Source organism: Ptychodera flava, chromosome 14 (assembly GCF_041260155.1).
Source record: "Ptychodera flava strain L36383 chromosome 14, AS_Pfla_20210202, whole genome shotgun sequence".
Lineage (NCBI taxonomy): Eukaryota > Metazoa > Hemichordata > Enteropneusta > Ptychoderidae > Ptychodera > Ptychodera flava.
In genome coordinates this window covers 23,352,346-23,365,072 of record NC_091941.1, presented here as the reverse complement: position 1 = coordinate 23,365,072, position 12,727 = coordinate 23,352,346, and the positions used below count along the sequence as shown (strand labels likewise).

The following is a 12,727-nucleotide window of genomic DNA, read 5'->3' as shown; positions in this document are numbered from 1 at the left end:
ATATTTCTCTAATTTTTAAACAAACAAATAGACCATTAGTATACCCAGATACCCAGGATATTGGGTTATTAGTCTGAAAAAACTCCTTCTTGGTGATTCTTGCCTGCAACTGTCATGAAACCATTTAATCCGTTTTTCATTATGGTAAAGTCCACCCACATCCTATTGAAAACAATGGGTTGTACCAAAGTCCCTCGGCAAAAAGGGTTAAATATAGCAATGTCATGGAAAATGAGATGTTGAACTCATCTCTCTTGACATCTCGAAAAAACTCTTTCACAGATCCTCTTGAAGATGGTCAGCCGATAGTATATTCCATGAGACCACAGCCTAATGCTGGCAATGAGTCTGGTAGCAGCAGTAAACATGAAGTAGTTGTATCACCTCGAGATCAAGGGGAAATGGGCGATCAGGACTCCCAACAACAAAGTCCCTCATCAGAGAATGATGAAAATGAACCACCTCAAGAAATACAAGTCAGAACTGTAACCAAACAACCTGATGTTCAAAGAACAAAGCTAGGAGACAAACAGGTATGTGTTTGCAAAAAAGATCCATCGATATGCTTGGCAGCATTTGTATCGAATGTGAAAATAGTTGTTTAATTTTCTTTCTGGTCAGCTTACCATTTATTGTGCAGCTGAACCAGCAAATTTATGAGTATTTTTTTCCACAATGATTTCTTTCTATTTTTGTTGTAGCCTTCCACTAGTACCTTTCTAAGGCAAGGCTTTCCAGTTGAAGGCATGGCTTTTACAGAGTTGTCAAGGCAACAAGAGGAGATAGCTGTCAGTGACTTTAGACTAGACGGTAAAGCAAAGTTATTACGGGAAAACTTCTTCAAAAGGTAAGCACCCTAGGATTGAACAGTTTCTGAACAATAAACGATTCTATGTACTTGTTAAAATAGTTTTCATTACGAGATTTGTGTGCCTTTTAAACTATCCATAATTATGTATTTAGACAAATAAATTTCAAGATCTTCAAAATAGGCATCCCACAATTCATTCAAGTATTATAAAAATTGTCAAGGTGATAGTCTTCTTGTAAAGTTGCTGAACACATCTTGTGCAGTTAATATTAGAAATAGGAAACATGCTACCGCGTCTGGAGAAATGCTTGTATCTGTACAAAGCACAGCATGGTAGTTGAATATATGCAATGTTTTTCCTACCTGGTTCAGTGTGATGAGATGGTTGATATGTAGCTTATGTTGTCAATTTATTTTATCATTAGTGTAGCTTCTGACTTTTCTCTGAGTAATGGGCCTATATATCAAACGTTGCACAGCCCATGAGATTCAATGGTAACTTGTTGACGATGTAGCAAGCCACATAGTCATCAGTTGACTTAAATTGACCCTGAACCATTTTTAAGTTGACAACTGCAGGATTTAAAACTAAACAGATTAACTGTTTCTACAGGAAATGTAGATTTTAGAAAATTATGCAAAGAAAATCGATAAACCGCATAACATGATATAATTTATGTATATTTATGTGCTATTCGATGATGAAAATTGTTGTTTTTAACAGATTTTTACCATATGGAATTAAAGCATATGATTATCATTTGCAAATGAACCCAAATATTTGGAGAGAAAACTATATAAGAGAAGCATGTAATAAAAAAAACCTATAGTTCAAACAATGGACTATGTACCCTTGGGGCAGGGGACTATTTGCCCTCCTCAGGTCTGGCAAATCGTCACCTGCCTTCAGCTCAGGTGCATACAGCAGTTCCTTGTTTTAGGCTGGCATATATAATATGGCTATATAAAGATTTTATTAAGAAACAAATGAAATGTGAATTTAATTCTGTTTAAAAGAAATTGAAATGAAATCTTAAATCCTTACTGAAATTGAAATAAAAGTAATGGAACTGAGCACTGTAACATGACTGGACTTCATTTCAGCAGGCAGTATACATTGTGATCTTTTTTCACAGCGTTACTATGTTCTAACACAGAGCAATCTGCAATATTCCTCTAGGCCACTTCAGGCCATGTCTCAAAAACGGTGAATAATGAATTCAAAGTTAACAACTTGTGACCTTCAATTGTATAACATAAGAGTATAATAATTTATCAGAAATACGTTTTATTTGGGTCAGGGGAAGCTAGGTCAACGGATTGGAGCTGGAGTAACGTATTTTCTGCTTGAAGACAATCTGTACAGTATTCTGTATGCCTAGGGTAATATACTAGCAGGATTGCTTGACTTACTGCCCATACAGTAATGTGTTATTATTTGTCTTATCCCTGTTGGCCAATATTACCACTGGTCCACTATGACCCTTGACCCCTACCATAGAAAAAGGTGATTTCCATGTGAGCAATTTGGTTAATTTCTTAGTTTTCAATGTTTGAGTCCATTTTACAACAACTAACAGTGTTTCATATTGCTTGTTTTTTGACAGTCGGCAGCTACCTAAAGAAAATAAAGAATAGACGATCTTTTGTGTATCAGTTTGTAAAAATATTTCTATCAAGGATCCGGGTATACTGTTTGTATTGAGATATCACCCTGGAGATCAAGTGACAACATTGATAGATTTAGAATGAGGATTTCAGTGAAGAGCATATTTATATGAAAATAGGAAAAGAACACCTGTTGAAAACCAAACACTTGTAATGATGTGTTATGGATTGAACTTATTAAGTTTGTAGTCCAAAAACCATTCCTTCTGTGAGCCTTGGTTGAAATCAAAACTTGTACAGTTTGATGGTACAATTCTGAAATACTTTTGAATCATACCAAGAAAGTTTTGCCATGCTTACTATGGTAAAATTGTAATACACAATGCTGAACAGATTGTTTGGCAAGCCTAAGTGGTCATGGTCACGAGGTCATGAGAATAATATTTGCGATATAATTGATATTCAAATATATCAATCCCAGCCCATGTATATGTGTGTATGAGTCAACAATCTGTGTTGAAATATTTAGCCAATGCTGACTAGGTGAAAGATATTCAAGTTCAATGTAGTTCTTTCAATCAACTTCAAACAAATTTTATCAAAACTACCAAACATTGTCTTCGTAGCACAAGCTTCATTTAATGTTGGGTGGTTGAATTTCAAAATTGAAAATAGATTGTACATCAGCTACAGTACACACATCATTGTATGGAAGATAAATCAGGGAAGACTAGAGAAACTTAGCAGGGCTCAGTATCCAATCTGTCTCTCAAGTAGCAGGCAGTAATAATTCACTGAGGTACCCTATTTCAATCTTATACATCTTCTTATCTTTCCAGACCGGTGAGCAATGCTCCAGTGAAGAAGATAGTCCAACCCAAGTTAATTACAAAGAATCTGCCCAGAGTCGATGGCGAGACAAGTCGGCAGCCCATGTCAGCCGGAGCTATCGCTAGGAATCAGCTTGCATCAGGGAGAGACCCTGAGGCAGCCAGCATCTCCTCTGCTGCAGCGGCTACTGCAGCAGCTGTTGCTGCTGCAGCACCAATGTTAAAGGTATCGCAATGATGTCATTTTTGTGTTGTGAGAGGTTAGATGACTCATTCTAATTCCCTCCTGTAAATTCTCTGTGAACATGTACATCACAGTTTTCAGCAAAATCTATTTTGCAGTAAACCTTACCTCAATTACTGATATGTTGATGGTTTTCACACCCTAAGTTATAATATATCATTAGCTGTCCTTCTAGAAAGGCTGAGTGATTTGATTGACCTTGTTAGCAATGATGTTATCATGCAGTGTCTTATCATCAGTCGTTATCTTTCAATGATGAGAGATTTTGATAGGATATGTCAAAGTTTTTATTGTTAAAGGTCAAGTTTAATAACCAGTATTAAATTACCTTACAGTGTAAAAAGAGAATTTCAAAACATGCATCAGGTCAGATTGTTATTTGCTTTTATTTCCACTTTTCACGAGATTTTTAAGATTAAATACTCCATCGTTTGTATGACTATCGTGAGATTGGTCCATTTGTGGCAGAGTCATTCAATATTGACAAATGTGAATCTACATAGGGATGGCAAACCATAGACCCTAAAAAAGACTCTTTTAGGGTCTATGGGCAAACTTGACTCTACTCATGTATGACAGTCACAGACAATGCACTGTCAACCATTCTTCAGATAAAGGTCATGTACAAATATTACATCCCATGTTAAGAACCAGCACTACTTAAAACTTTCAGCATCCAAACTCTCATTTGACTCATAATTTTCCACAGTATGGTTGGATCCCTACACCTAGAAATGCTGGCATGAAGGTCGTTGAGAACCTGTAACCGATCGAAGTGATTGACAAGCCGTGATCAGTGTGTATTAGTCCTTTACAGGCAGCTGCTGGCCCGCTGATGATATCAATCTTGTAGGTCAGACAGGTTCATTAGACAGACAAAGACATACGAACCATTGCAGACTTCCATCTTTTGCTTGAGTTCCCGGGAAATGTTCTGGTTGAAATAAATGGGAAAACACTTGATGTAGTAACATACACACAGATATCATATAGCCGTATTAATCTCTCATATCTCAATATATCTGTTAATGAAATCAAATATAAGTTGTCAAGAAATAATTCAAGACACGCTCTACGTGTAATACTCGTCCTTCATTTCTCAAAAGACATGGTGTCTGAATGAATTTGTATTTCAAATACAGGCTTCTCATTTACCCAATTGAAGAGAACAAATGTGTTAGCTGGGCTTAATTAGTGTCATCTTAAATGCATATGTTACTTTTTTCAAAGCGTAAAGGAAAATGGACTTCTTGTTCTCTGGCAAGTAAAACTGTTCCTCTGTATGAATCCATCTGAATTTTTTATGGTACATGTAGCCTTTGTTTCTTAACTGATTTTAAAACAGTTTTAAATCAAGCTAGAATTTTCACGAATTGGACAGAAGATTATAAGCAACCCTTGTTGCAGTGTTTGAATTAAAGTATACCTACTAAAAGCATATCCCATAGCTAATTGTGAAGTTATAGGCAGAATCAGGGCCACTTCTTTATTCAATTATTTGTCTGTTGTCTATTTTGTGTGTGATGTTGCAGAAAATGTTTTGTTTCGGCAGGAGACACATGTTATACATATCGTTACCTTGTTTTTCATTTATGTCATATTTGTTTGTTTGTTTTGTTTATTGTATTTGTGATTTGTCTTTTAGGTTATACATGCCTCAAAACAAGGTTTAATTAAACTTTTCCAAAAATTTTCGACACGGAAACTTTAGACCAATCTCTTAAATAATCAAGAATGAAATTGGAATCTCCATGCAGAATTTAGGACTATAGAAATAGATAACCTAAACCATACTGATATTTGAAATCAAAATTGATTGCTTTACTGTGTGTTTACCATAGAGTAAACATTTTAGATTTTTACAAAACCAAGACTGTGAAAAAGTGTACAAGTTGTCCTATCTGTGGCTGCATGACTTTCTTGTTGATAAACATTGCCTCTTGCAAGAAATTGGCGATGAATGCTCAGCGAATGTGAAGCCAATTCAGCATTTCATACATGTTCATAGTTCACCGGTTTTGCAGCTTTCCAATCGCTGCAAAACTTTGCCGCAGTCATAAGTTTCGGTACAGCCACCATTTTGAAATTTTGGAAATGCACAAAGGATGTCGGGATATGTTGTGCATAGCAACAGATCCGTTGTATGGGACCCATATGCATTGTTTCAGATGGGATAACCCCATTAATTTCCTCTGGATGCTTCAACGTGAGTCAACACAAGCAGCAGTATTGTGAAAATTTAAAATTTTGATTGAAGTATCGGTCCTGGAGGCACAGTGTACCTAAATCACACCTGCTTTTGTTTACTCAGGCGCAGAGTGATGTTGAAGCCAAGCTGTCAACAATCATGGAGAAGCTGACATCACTGGAGGATGCCAAGCAAAAAGCTGAACAGCAAGAGCAAATGCAGCATGTCAGAGAACTGGAGAAACAAGTGGATGAACTGACGCAGAATAGAATCAAACACCTTGAAGAGCTGCAGCAACAGCAGCTACAGTTACATGTAAGTCATGACAAGGGTCAGAAGCAAAGTTGATGAAAACTTTATTGCCAATCTTGATATTGCCAATGTCTTGAGTTTCAGTGTTGACTGTTGAATCTAGAACAAAGCCTCATGTCAATTGTCAAGGGAGCCTGAATGGAGCCCTTAAAACACATGGAGGTATTAAAAGTTATGGTGACATGACCTCGCATACATATATCATTTTGAAGTTATGTTAAAGCCAGAAAGGAAAAATAATTACTGAACAATTTGAATTATAAACAGTTTGACATTACAACTCTGGTCGTTGATTGATGCTTTACTGTCAAATACTAAATCTATGTTACAGTCAAATACCAAATAGATTTCATTGACTGCATGGTGCAAATTATGTTTTGTTCTTTAATTCAGGCCAAACTTTTTGAGAACAATACCAAAGTTGCAACTCAGGCCGACGCCAAGCCTATGTCTGCTCTGCAGACTTCCACCCCAGAATACTCAGCATCTGCCCCTGTCTTGACTCAGCATGGCAGAAAACAGAGTCAAGTGCCTCACAGGTATCAACCAGCTGTCATGTTCCATCCCAGGATAGAGGAAAGTCCCGACCACGTCAGCAAGCCAACACAGACATCTCCACTAGACACTCCAGCGCCGAGGAAGAAACCTCCAACACCGCTGACATCTGAGACTTCTACAGTTCCAAAGCCAGGTTAGATGATAATTTTGCTTCAATAACAAATCAATGTCTGCCACTTATTCTTGGTATTAAATCTGCAAGATCATGGCGAGGGAATTTCTGTCCTTTCTCTGAAAATGTGACAACCAATCTCTTTTTCATGAGCAACCTGAAATAAATATTTGCGTGTCTGTATATGTATTTATGTGGGAGAATGTTTTTCCTGATATGTGTTGTGTGAATGTGTGCTTGCTCTGTGCATGTGTGTAAATATTTTGTTTTTGTTACTCAAGCTGGTAGACAAAACCATAAAGCATTTGGAATAGGAGGTATCAGTGTTACTCAAGCTGGTAGACAAAACCATAAAACGGAAACAGGAGGAGTAGCTCAGTACGAAAGAAAATAAGTAGCCTTTGAAGTTGTAACATGAATATTCACTTTTGAATCGCCTTCATTCATGCAAACACATTGAATGGACAGTTTTGTCCAAGAGTTTTGTTAGTCCCCATAGTCAAAGTTCGGGGTCACTTATAGATTGGACTCAGTCCGTCTGTCTGGGAGTCCATCCATGCTGATTTCTCAGACATGCCTGACCCAATTTCTTTCGAACTTGGCAGAAGGATAACACACTGTTGCATACATATGTACATTGATTTGTTATAATATGATCCAATATGGCCACCAAGCGGCCATTTTCTTGCAACCTTTTGACGTCCAGAGCCATAACTAAGACATGTCACATCAGATTTGTTGTTAACATGCCACAAGGACAACACACTATGACTTACATACGTATGTCGAATGTCTTCATGATACAATCCAATATGGCTGCCAGGCGGCCATTCTTTTGCAATATTTTCATGCCCATAGCCATTACTAAAACATATTTGGATTAATTGCTTGTAAATTTGGCACAAGGACTACACACTGTGACTTACATGTGCACGTCAAATGTCTTCAGGATACGATCCTATATGGCAGCCATTTTGTTCTGATTTTTTATCACAACTGGAAGTTGTGATATAGAGGTGGTTTCAACCGGTGTTTGATGTCGTCCATTTCCGTAAACGACAAAAAGTCAAAAACTGCTGAACAGACTGCGTTGATATTTGATACCGATACATAGACTGGTTCCAAGGTTCCAATTCCGAAAAATGGAGCCAAACGGAGCACCCGTTAGATAGTTTTGGGAAATTTCTAACCCCCCTTTTTATCTAATTGATTTTAGGGGTCTTTCATATATGTAGTTTTGGAATGTACACCAATCCTGCATTGTGGACTGTTTTATGAGTTGTTGAACAGAAATGAGGTTTTGATGAATGTTAGAAATATGCAGGATGGCTGATTCGAAGTATAAGAGATTTCTATGGTCTTTTGGGCATCAAAAGCATTAAAAAAAAACAGATTTCATAGTTTAGATTCTCACTTTTGAGATGACCCTAGGCATTTGTTAAGTAAACATCCTTGAGTCAATATACAGACTTTGACATTCCAGAGATTAAGTATCCACAACCTCACATGTTACAGTCTTTCACTACAATGGTATGGCCCAAACCCATTGTTATCAATGGAGAGTGTGGACCTGTCTACAGGAAATTGGGGTGAACAGGTTAGACAATGACGTTACAAGTTGTAGGTTAGTTATCAAGGTAGCACCAGCATAGAGTCCTGAGCATCTGTCCATGTGTTCTCACAGCAAATTACAGGGAAAAAAATTATTTGAGAAGTTTCTCTCCTTTAAATAGAAGTATATTACAATTTAAACCTGTCATGGATAGATTGCTCTCAAATGATCTGAAACACAGTTATTGCCCATTAGCAACAAATCTATAGCAAGATTTATGTAAAGTTCATGAACTTACACAAGGTATTAGACAAAAGATGACCATGACTTTGCTACTTTTCAACATTTATTTCATTCAGATTTCCCCAGCTTAGTGTATAATTTTGTAATCTTAATTACTGTCAACTTAGCTTTACTAACTTATTCTAACCTCATTATTCTTACACTACTGACAGTGACACAGTTATACCTTATAACCACAAAATTTCAAGAGATGCATATACGATTGTCACTTAACAAACAATTTACAAATATGTCTTCTACTTTTTCTCCATATACATATACATGTCTCTTTTCTCATAAAAATGAGCTTAAAATCGCAATGTGAAAAATAGTCTTTCAGCTATATGTTGCTCATTGACTTCGTGGTCTGTCTAATTCACAGTGAGTGTGGTTGTTGATAAATGCCGATAATACTAGGCGGTCATTATGTCCAAGCGCCATTGGCGGTATTTTTTAACATAATGACCATAGGTCATTATCACATCTGGAAGTTGTGATATAGGGTTAGCTTCAACCGGTGGTGGACAGTGTCCATTTTCCGTAAACGACAAAAAGTCAAAAACCGCTGAACAGACTGCATTGATATTTGGTAGAGATATTCAGACTAATTCCAATGTTCCGATTCCGTAAAATGGAGCCAAACGAAGCAGCGGTTAGATAGTTTTGGGAAATTTCTAACCCCCCTTTAACTAATTGATTTTAGGGGTCTTTCATATATGTAGTTTTGGACTGTACACCAATCCTGCATTGTGGACAATTTAATTAGTTGTGGAACAGAAATGAGGTTTTGATGAATGTTACAAATATGCAGGATGGCTGATTCAAAGTATCAGAGATTTTCATGCGCTTTTGGTAATAAAATTGATAAAAAACAACATATTTAATGTTTTAGATTTCTCACATTTGTTATGACCCTTAACATTACAGACTTGATGACATAACTAGCTGCTGGACCTGTTCACTGGCGCAATGATTTAAAGACAAAGATCGTTTTATTTTGTAATAAGGACGTGTGATTTCGTAAAACATAGTCTATTAGCCTGGAAATGTGATTTTTGCGAATATTGCTTACCCGACTGACAAACAGTGTGGTTTGAAAATGGCTGGAATTCGCTACTTCAGGACTTTGTTTTCTGTGTGCATTTACTGACAAACTCCAAACCCGCAGCACCTACCCATTCAGTATTTCATGTACAGGTGTACCCAGAGAGTAGTTTCACAATGTGCCAGTTGTGATCAAGTGCCATTGGCGCTATTTTTCATGCTCGTTCTGATTACATTACGTATAAAATGACACAGTATTTTTCATCATGACAGAACCCAGTTGTTGTTGATCATGTGTTTAGTTATATCCTATACACATATGCAGTTTATTGAAATGTATTTTTGTATTTGGTAGGTGTCCCGTTATTGAATGAAAGTAAACGACTATTTGCCAGCATTTCTACTTATTAAGTTATTCTTGTTATTGTTTGTGTTGTTATTGTTGGGGTATTCTTGTTATTGTTTTTGTTGTTATTGTTGTTTTTATTTCATTGAATAAAAGTGAACAACAACTATGAGAATGTCAGGCCATGAAATTTTAGGTGCAATTTCTCTGAATCCAATTCTGAAATTTTCTGAACTTTCATCATGACTGCTAAGAGACACAAAATGTATTACTTAAACAGATAAACCAGTCAGTGAAATGTAGTTTTTGATTTTTTTTTATTTTCATTACTGGCTACTTGTATTAAAATGAACTTGCCAGCATGCCATAGGCACATTCAAGTCCACAAAATTCAGTACACTTTAAACATAATCACACAGTTATCATGAAAGATTGTATATGATAGCGCCCTCTACAGCCATTTATGTATTTTCCATGATCTGATCCCACTTGTTTTAATAAATGAACACAAGGCACGTTTAGTATATGCCACCACTTCTAATCAAAGAGATAAAGGAAACCTTCTTTTGCCTTTATTTTGCACTTCTTGACTTTGAAACTGCATTTACAATCACATTTGTACACTTTTACTGTTGTGCATTGAAAAATTTGTATTTGGCGGGGACTATGTCATTGACAATGACTTGTTCAGAGTACATGTCAAGTCCAAGCTGGTTGCAAACCCCATTGCACATCATCACAATGGTGAAATACATAAAGTTTGCCATCCTCTCAACTTATGTGAAGAAATCTGTAAATTTAAATATACCACAGGATATAACAGCATCCATAATGAAGATGCTAGTCAATGTTTATATTATGTCATCAAGTACTACTCCTAGATATATGGTTGAAAATTTTGTCAAAGTAAGATTAAAGCTTGATTTGTACATAGACCATAAAAAAGGGTGTATGTGGTCTGTAACTGCTTGAAGTCGGCTTTTGTTGTACCACTGTAATCATGTTATACATTTCTTCCCCCTTGTCTAGGAGGGCGTGGCTTGCTGGAAGAGATTCTGTCACCTAGCAACAACAATGCTGTCCAGGATGTGCCCTCACCGATCAGAGTTACTCGACCTGCTTTGGACAGTGGACTGGACAGGTGGGTCACTCAGATTGCATTCTCATTCAAGGAAAACCTATCATATACATTTAAAGGAATTTACACAGAATATTTATAATTTCTTTCCATTCACAGCAATGAACCACTCAGTTAACATCTGCATTAACTATGTGTATGGCATGTGCTGGATGTTTTATCCTCATAACCTCATATTTGAATCCCTCCAAATCTTTACAAACCCTTTGACTGTACAAAATGGTGTGACTGAAAGAATGACTACTAGCATCTGTATTCCAAACAGGGGTAACTCTTTTATCAAAAGAGTTGTTAAATTACACTATACAGTACAGTGTTATTTGAAATGATCTGTTTTGGAAGTTTCTCTATGAAAGTACGGTAAGAGATTTGCACGGAAGTCAGACCCTGGACTGATAGCACAATGACTTAGCACAGTAAGACAGAGGACAAACCCACCAAGTCACATTCCCATCCGTGAAAAGGAACAAGTGAGTGACTCAATGTAATGTTGCAATTTTTTCAAGTCGTGACTAACGAACATGTAAGTACTACAACAAGTACGCTTATTCAGAAATTAATCACATGCACATCAGAAAAAAAAAAAAACTATAAAAAAACAAAACTAAAACCAAAACATCAGAGATATCAGTAATACTTGCCTGCTAACAGATGTCTTTTGGATTTCATAATGTATCAAGGATACATTCTGGAAAAGTGTGTAAAAATTAATTCCATTTGATACGTGATCAAACAGTACTCTTGAATCCTCTGAAATGAGCCTCAATGCTATATGAAAGAAATATCTAATGAAATGTAAAAGGATGTTGTAATTTGCCCTTTTCATTTAGTCACTTTTTACATTTCTGTCTTAACTGTCATGTATTTGGGGTAAAATGCACTAAGGGCCAGTTTATTAGACTCAAGTTTTCACAATATCTTCTGGTCTGTTTGTATAAATGTTTTTTTAAGGCTGTGGCATAAATGAAGCTTTCGTTCTTGATCATAAAAGAGAAAGGTTAAAAATTTCTTTCTTGGAAAGTTTGAGCAAAAGTATAAAACATTCTGTCCCAAGGCATGTATAACCTTTTGTAATGGATGTTAGCTTCAAGTTTCAGTCAATACAATTTTTTGGTATTTATGAAAGTTTCAGCTATCCTAAACACTGTGTAGGGTCAGCATCAAGTGAAGATTTATCACAGTCTCAACTGGTCATGTGCCTAATAATTATCAACAATTCTGAAAATTTTGTGAGATTGTGAAATTGTATGAGCTGAAACACCCCATTTCAATATCTCACTCATAAATGGTGTGGAGGGTTTGTGGATATTTCAATACAAAGAGTTCAGGAAGCAAATGGTGTAAGTACATGTACTATTGTTTACATCCTTTCACATCCATGCAACACAATCCTTTAATACCATGTCCATGTATATAAGTCCACCCACCTTTTGGAAATAATAGGGATGTATGAATTGGATACTGAAAGGCTTGAAATTACCGTACTTGCAAATTACCCTAGATTTGAAGATGTAAAAAGAGCTGGGAACAGAAAGACAAGTCGGCCTTACCATTTATACATCACACTCCCAGAAAGTGCAATGAATAGCCTTTAGGGTCTATCCTCCCCCTGTCTGGCGTACTAAAATACTTCTGATGAACCTGCATAATAACAAGTCAGATATCAATACTTTGTTAGAACCGCTGTCCCCGCTTTGCGTTT

The 12,727-nt window shown here is 36.5% G+C and overlaps 1 protein-coding gene across 4 annotated transcripts in view; it reads left to right on the top strand.

The window, feature by feature from the left end:
* The window catches only part of LOC139149818 (protein TALPID3-like), a 98,792-nt gene that overhangs the window by 2,263 nt on the left and 83,802 nt on the right, over positions 1-12,727 (top strand). For all 4 annotated transcript variants that reach the window (XM_070721812.1, XM_070721811.1, XM_070721810.1 and 1 more), the window contains exons 2-7: positions 283-533; positions 702-847; positions 3,259-3,475; positions 5,805-5,996; positions 6,387-6,684; positions 10,917-11,028. In XM_070721812.1, coding sequence (XP_070577913.1) covers positions 283-533; positions 702-847; positions 3,259-3,475; positions 5,805-5,996; positions 6,387-6,684; positions 10,917-11,028 — 1,216 coding nt within the window. The remainder of the gene's footprint in view (positions 1-282; positions 534-701; positions 848-3,258; positions 3,476-5,804; positions 5,997-6,386; positions 6,685-10,916; positions 11,029-12,727) is intronic.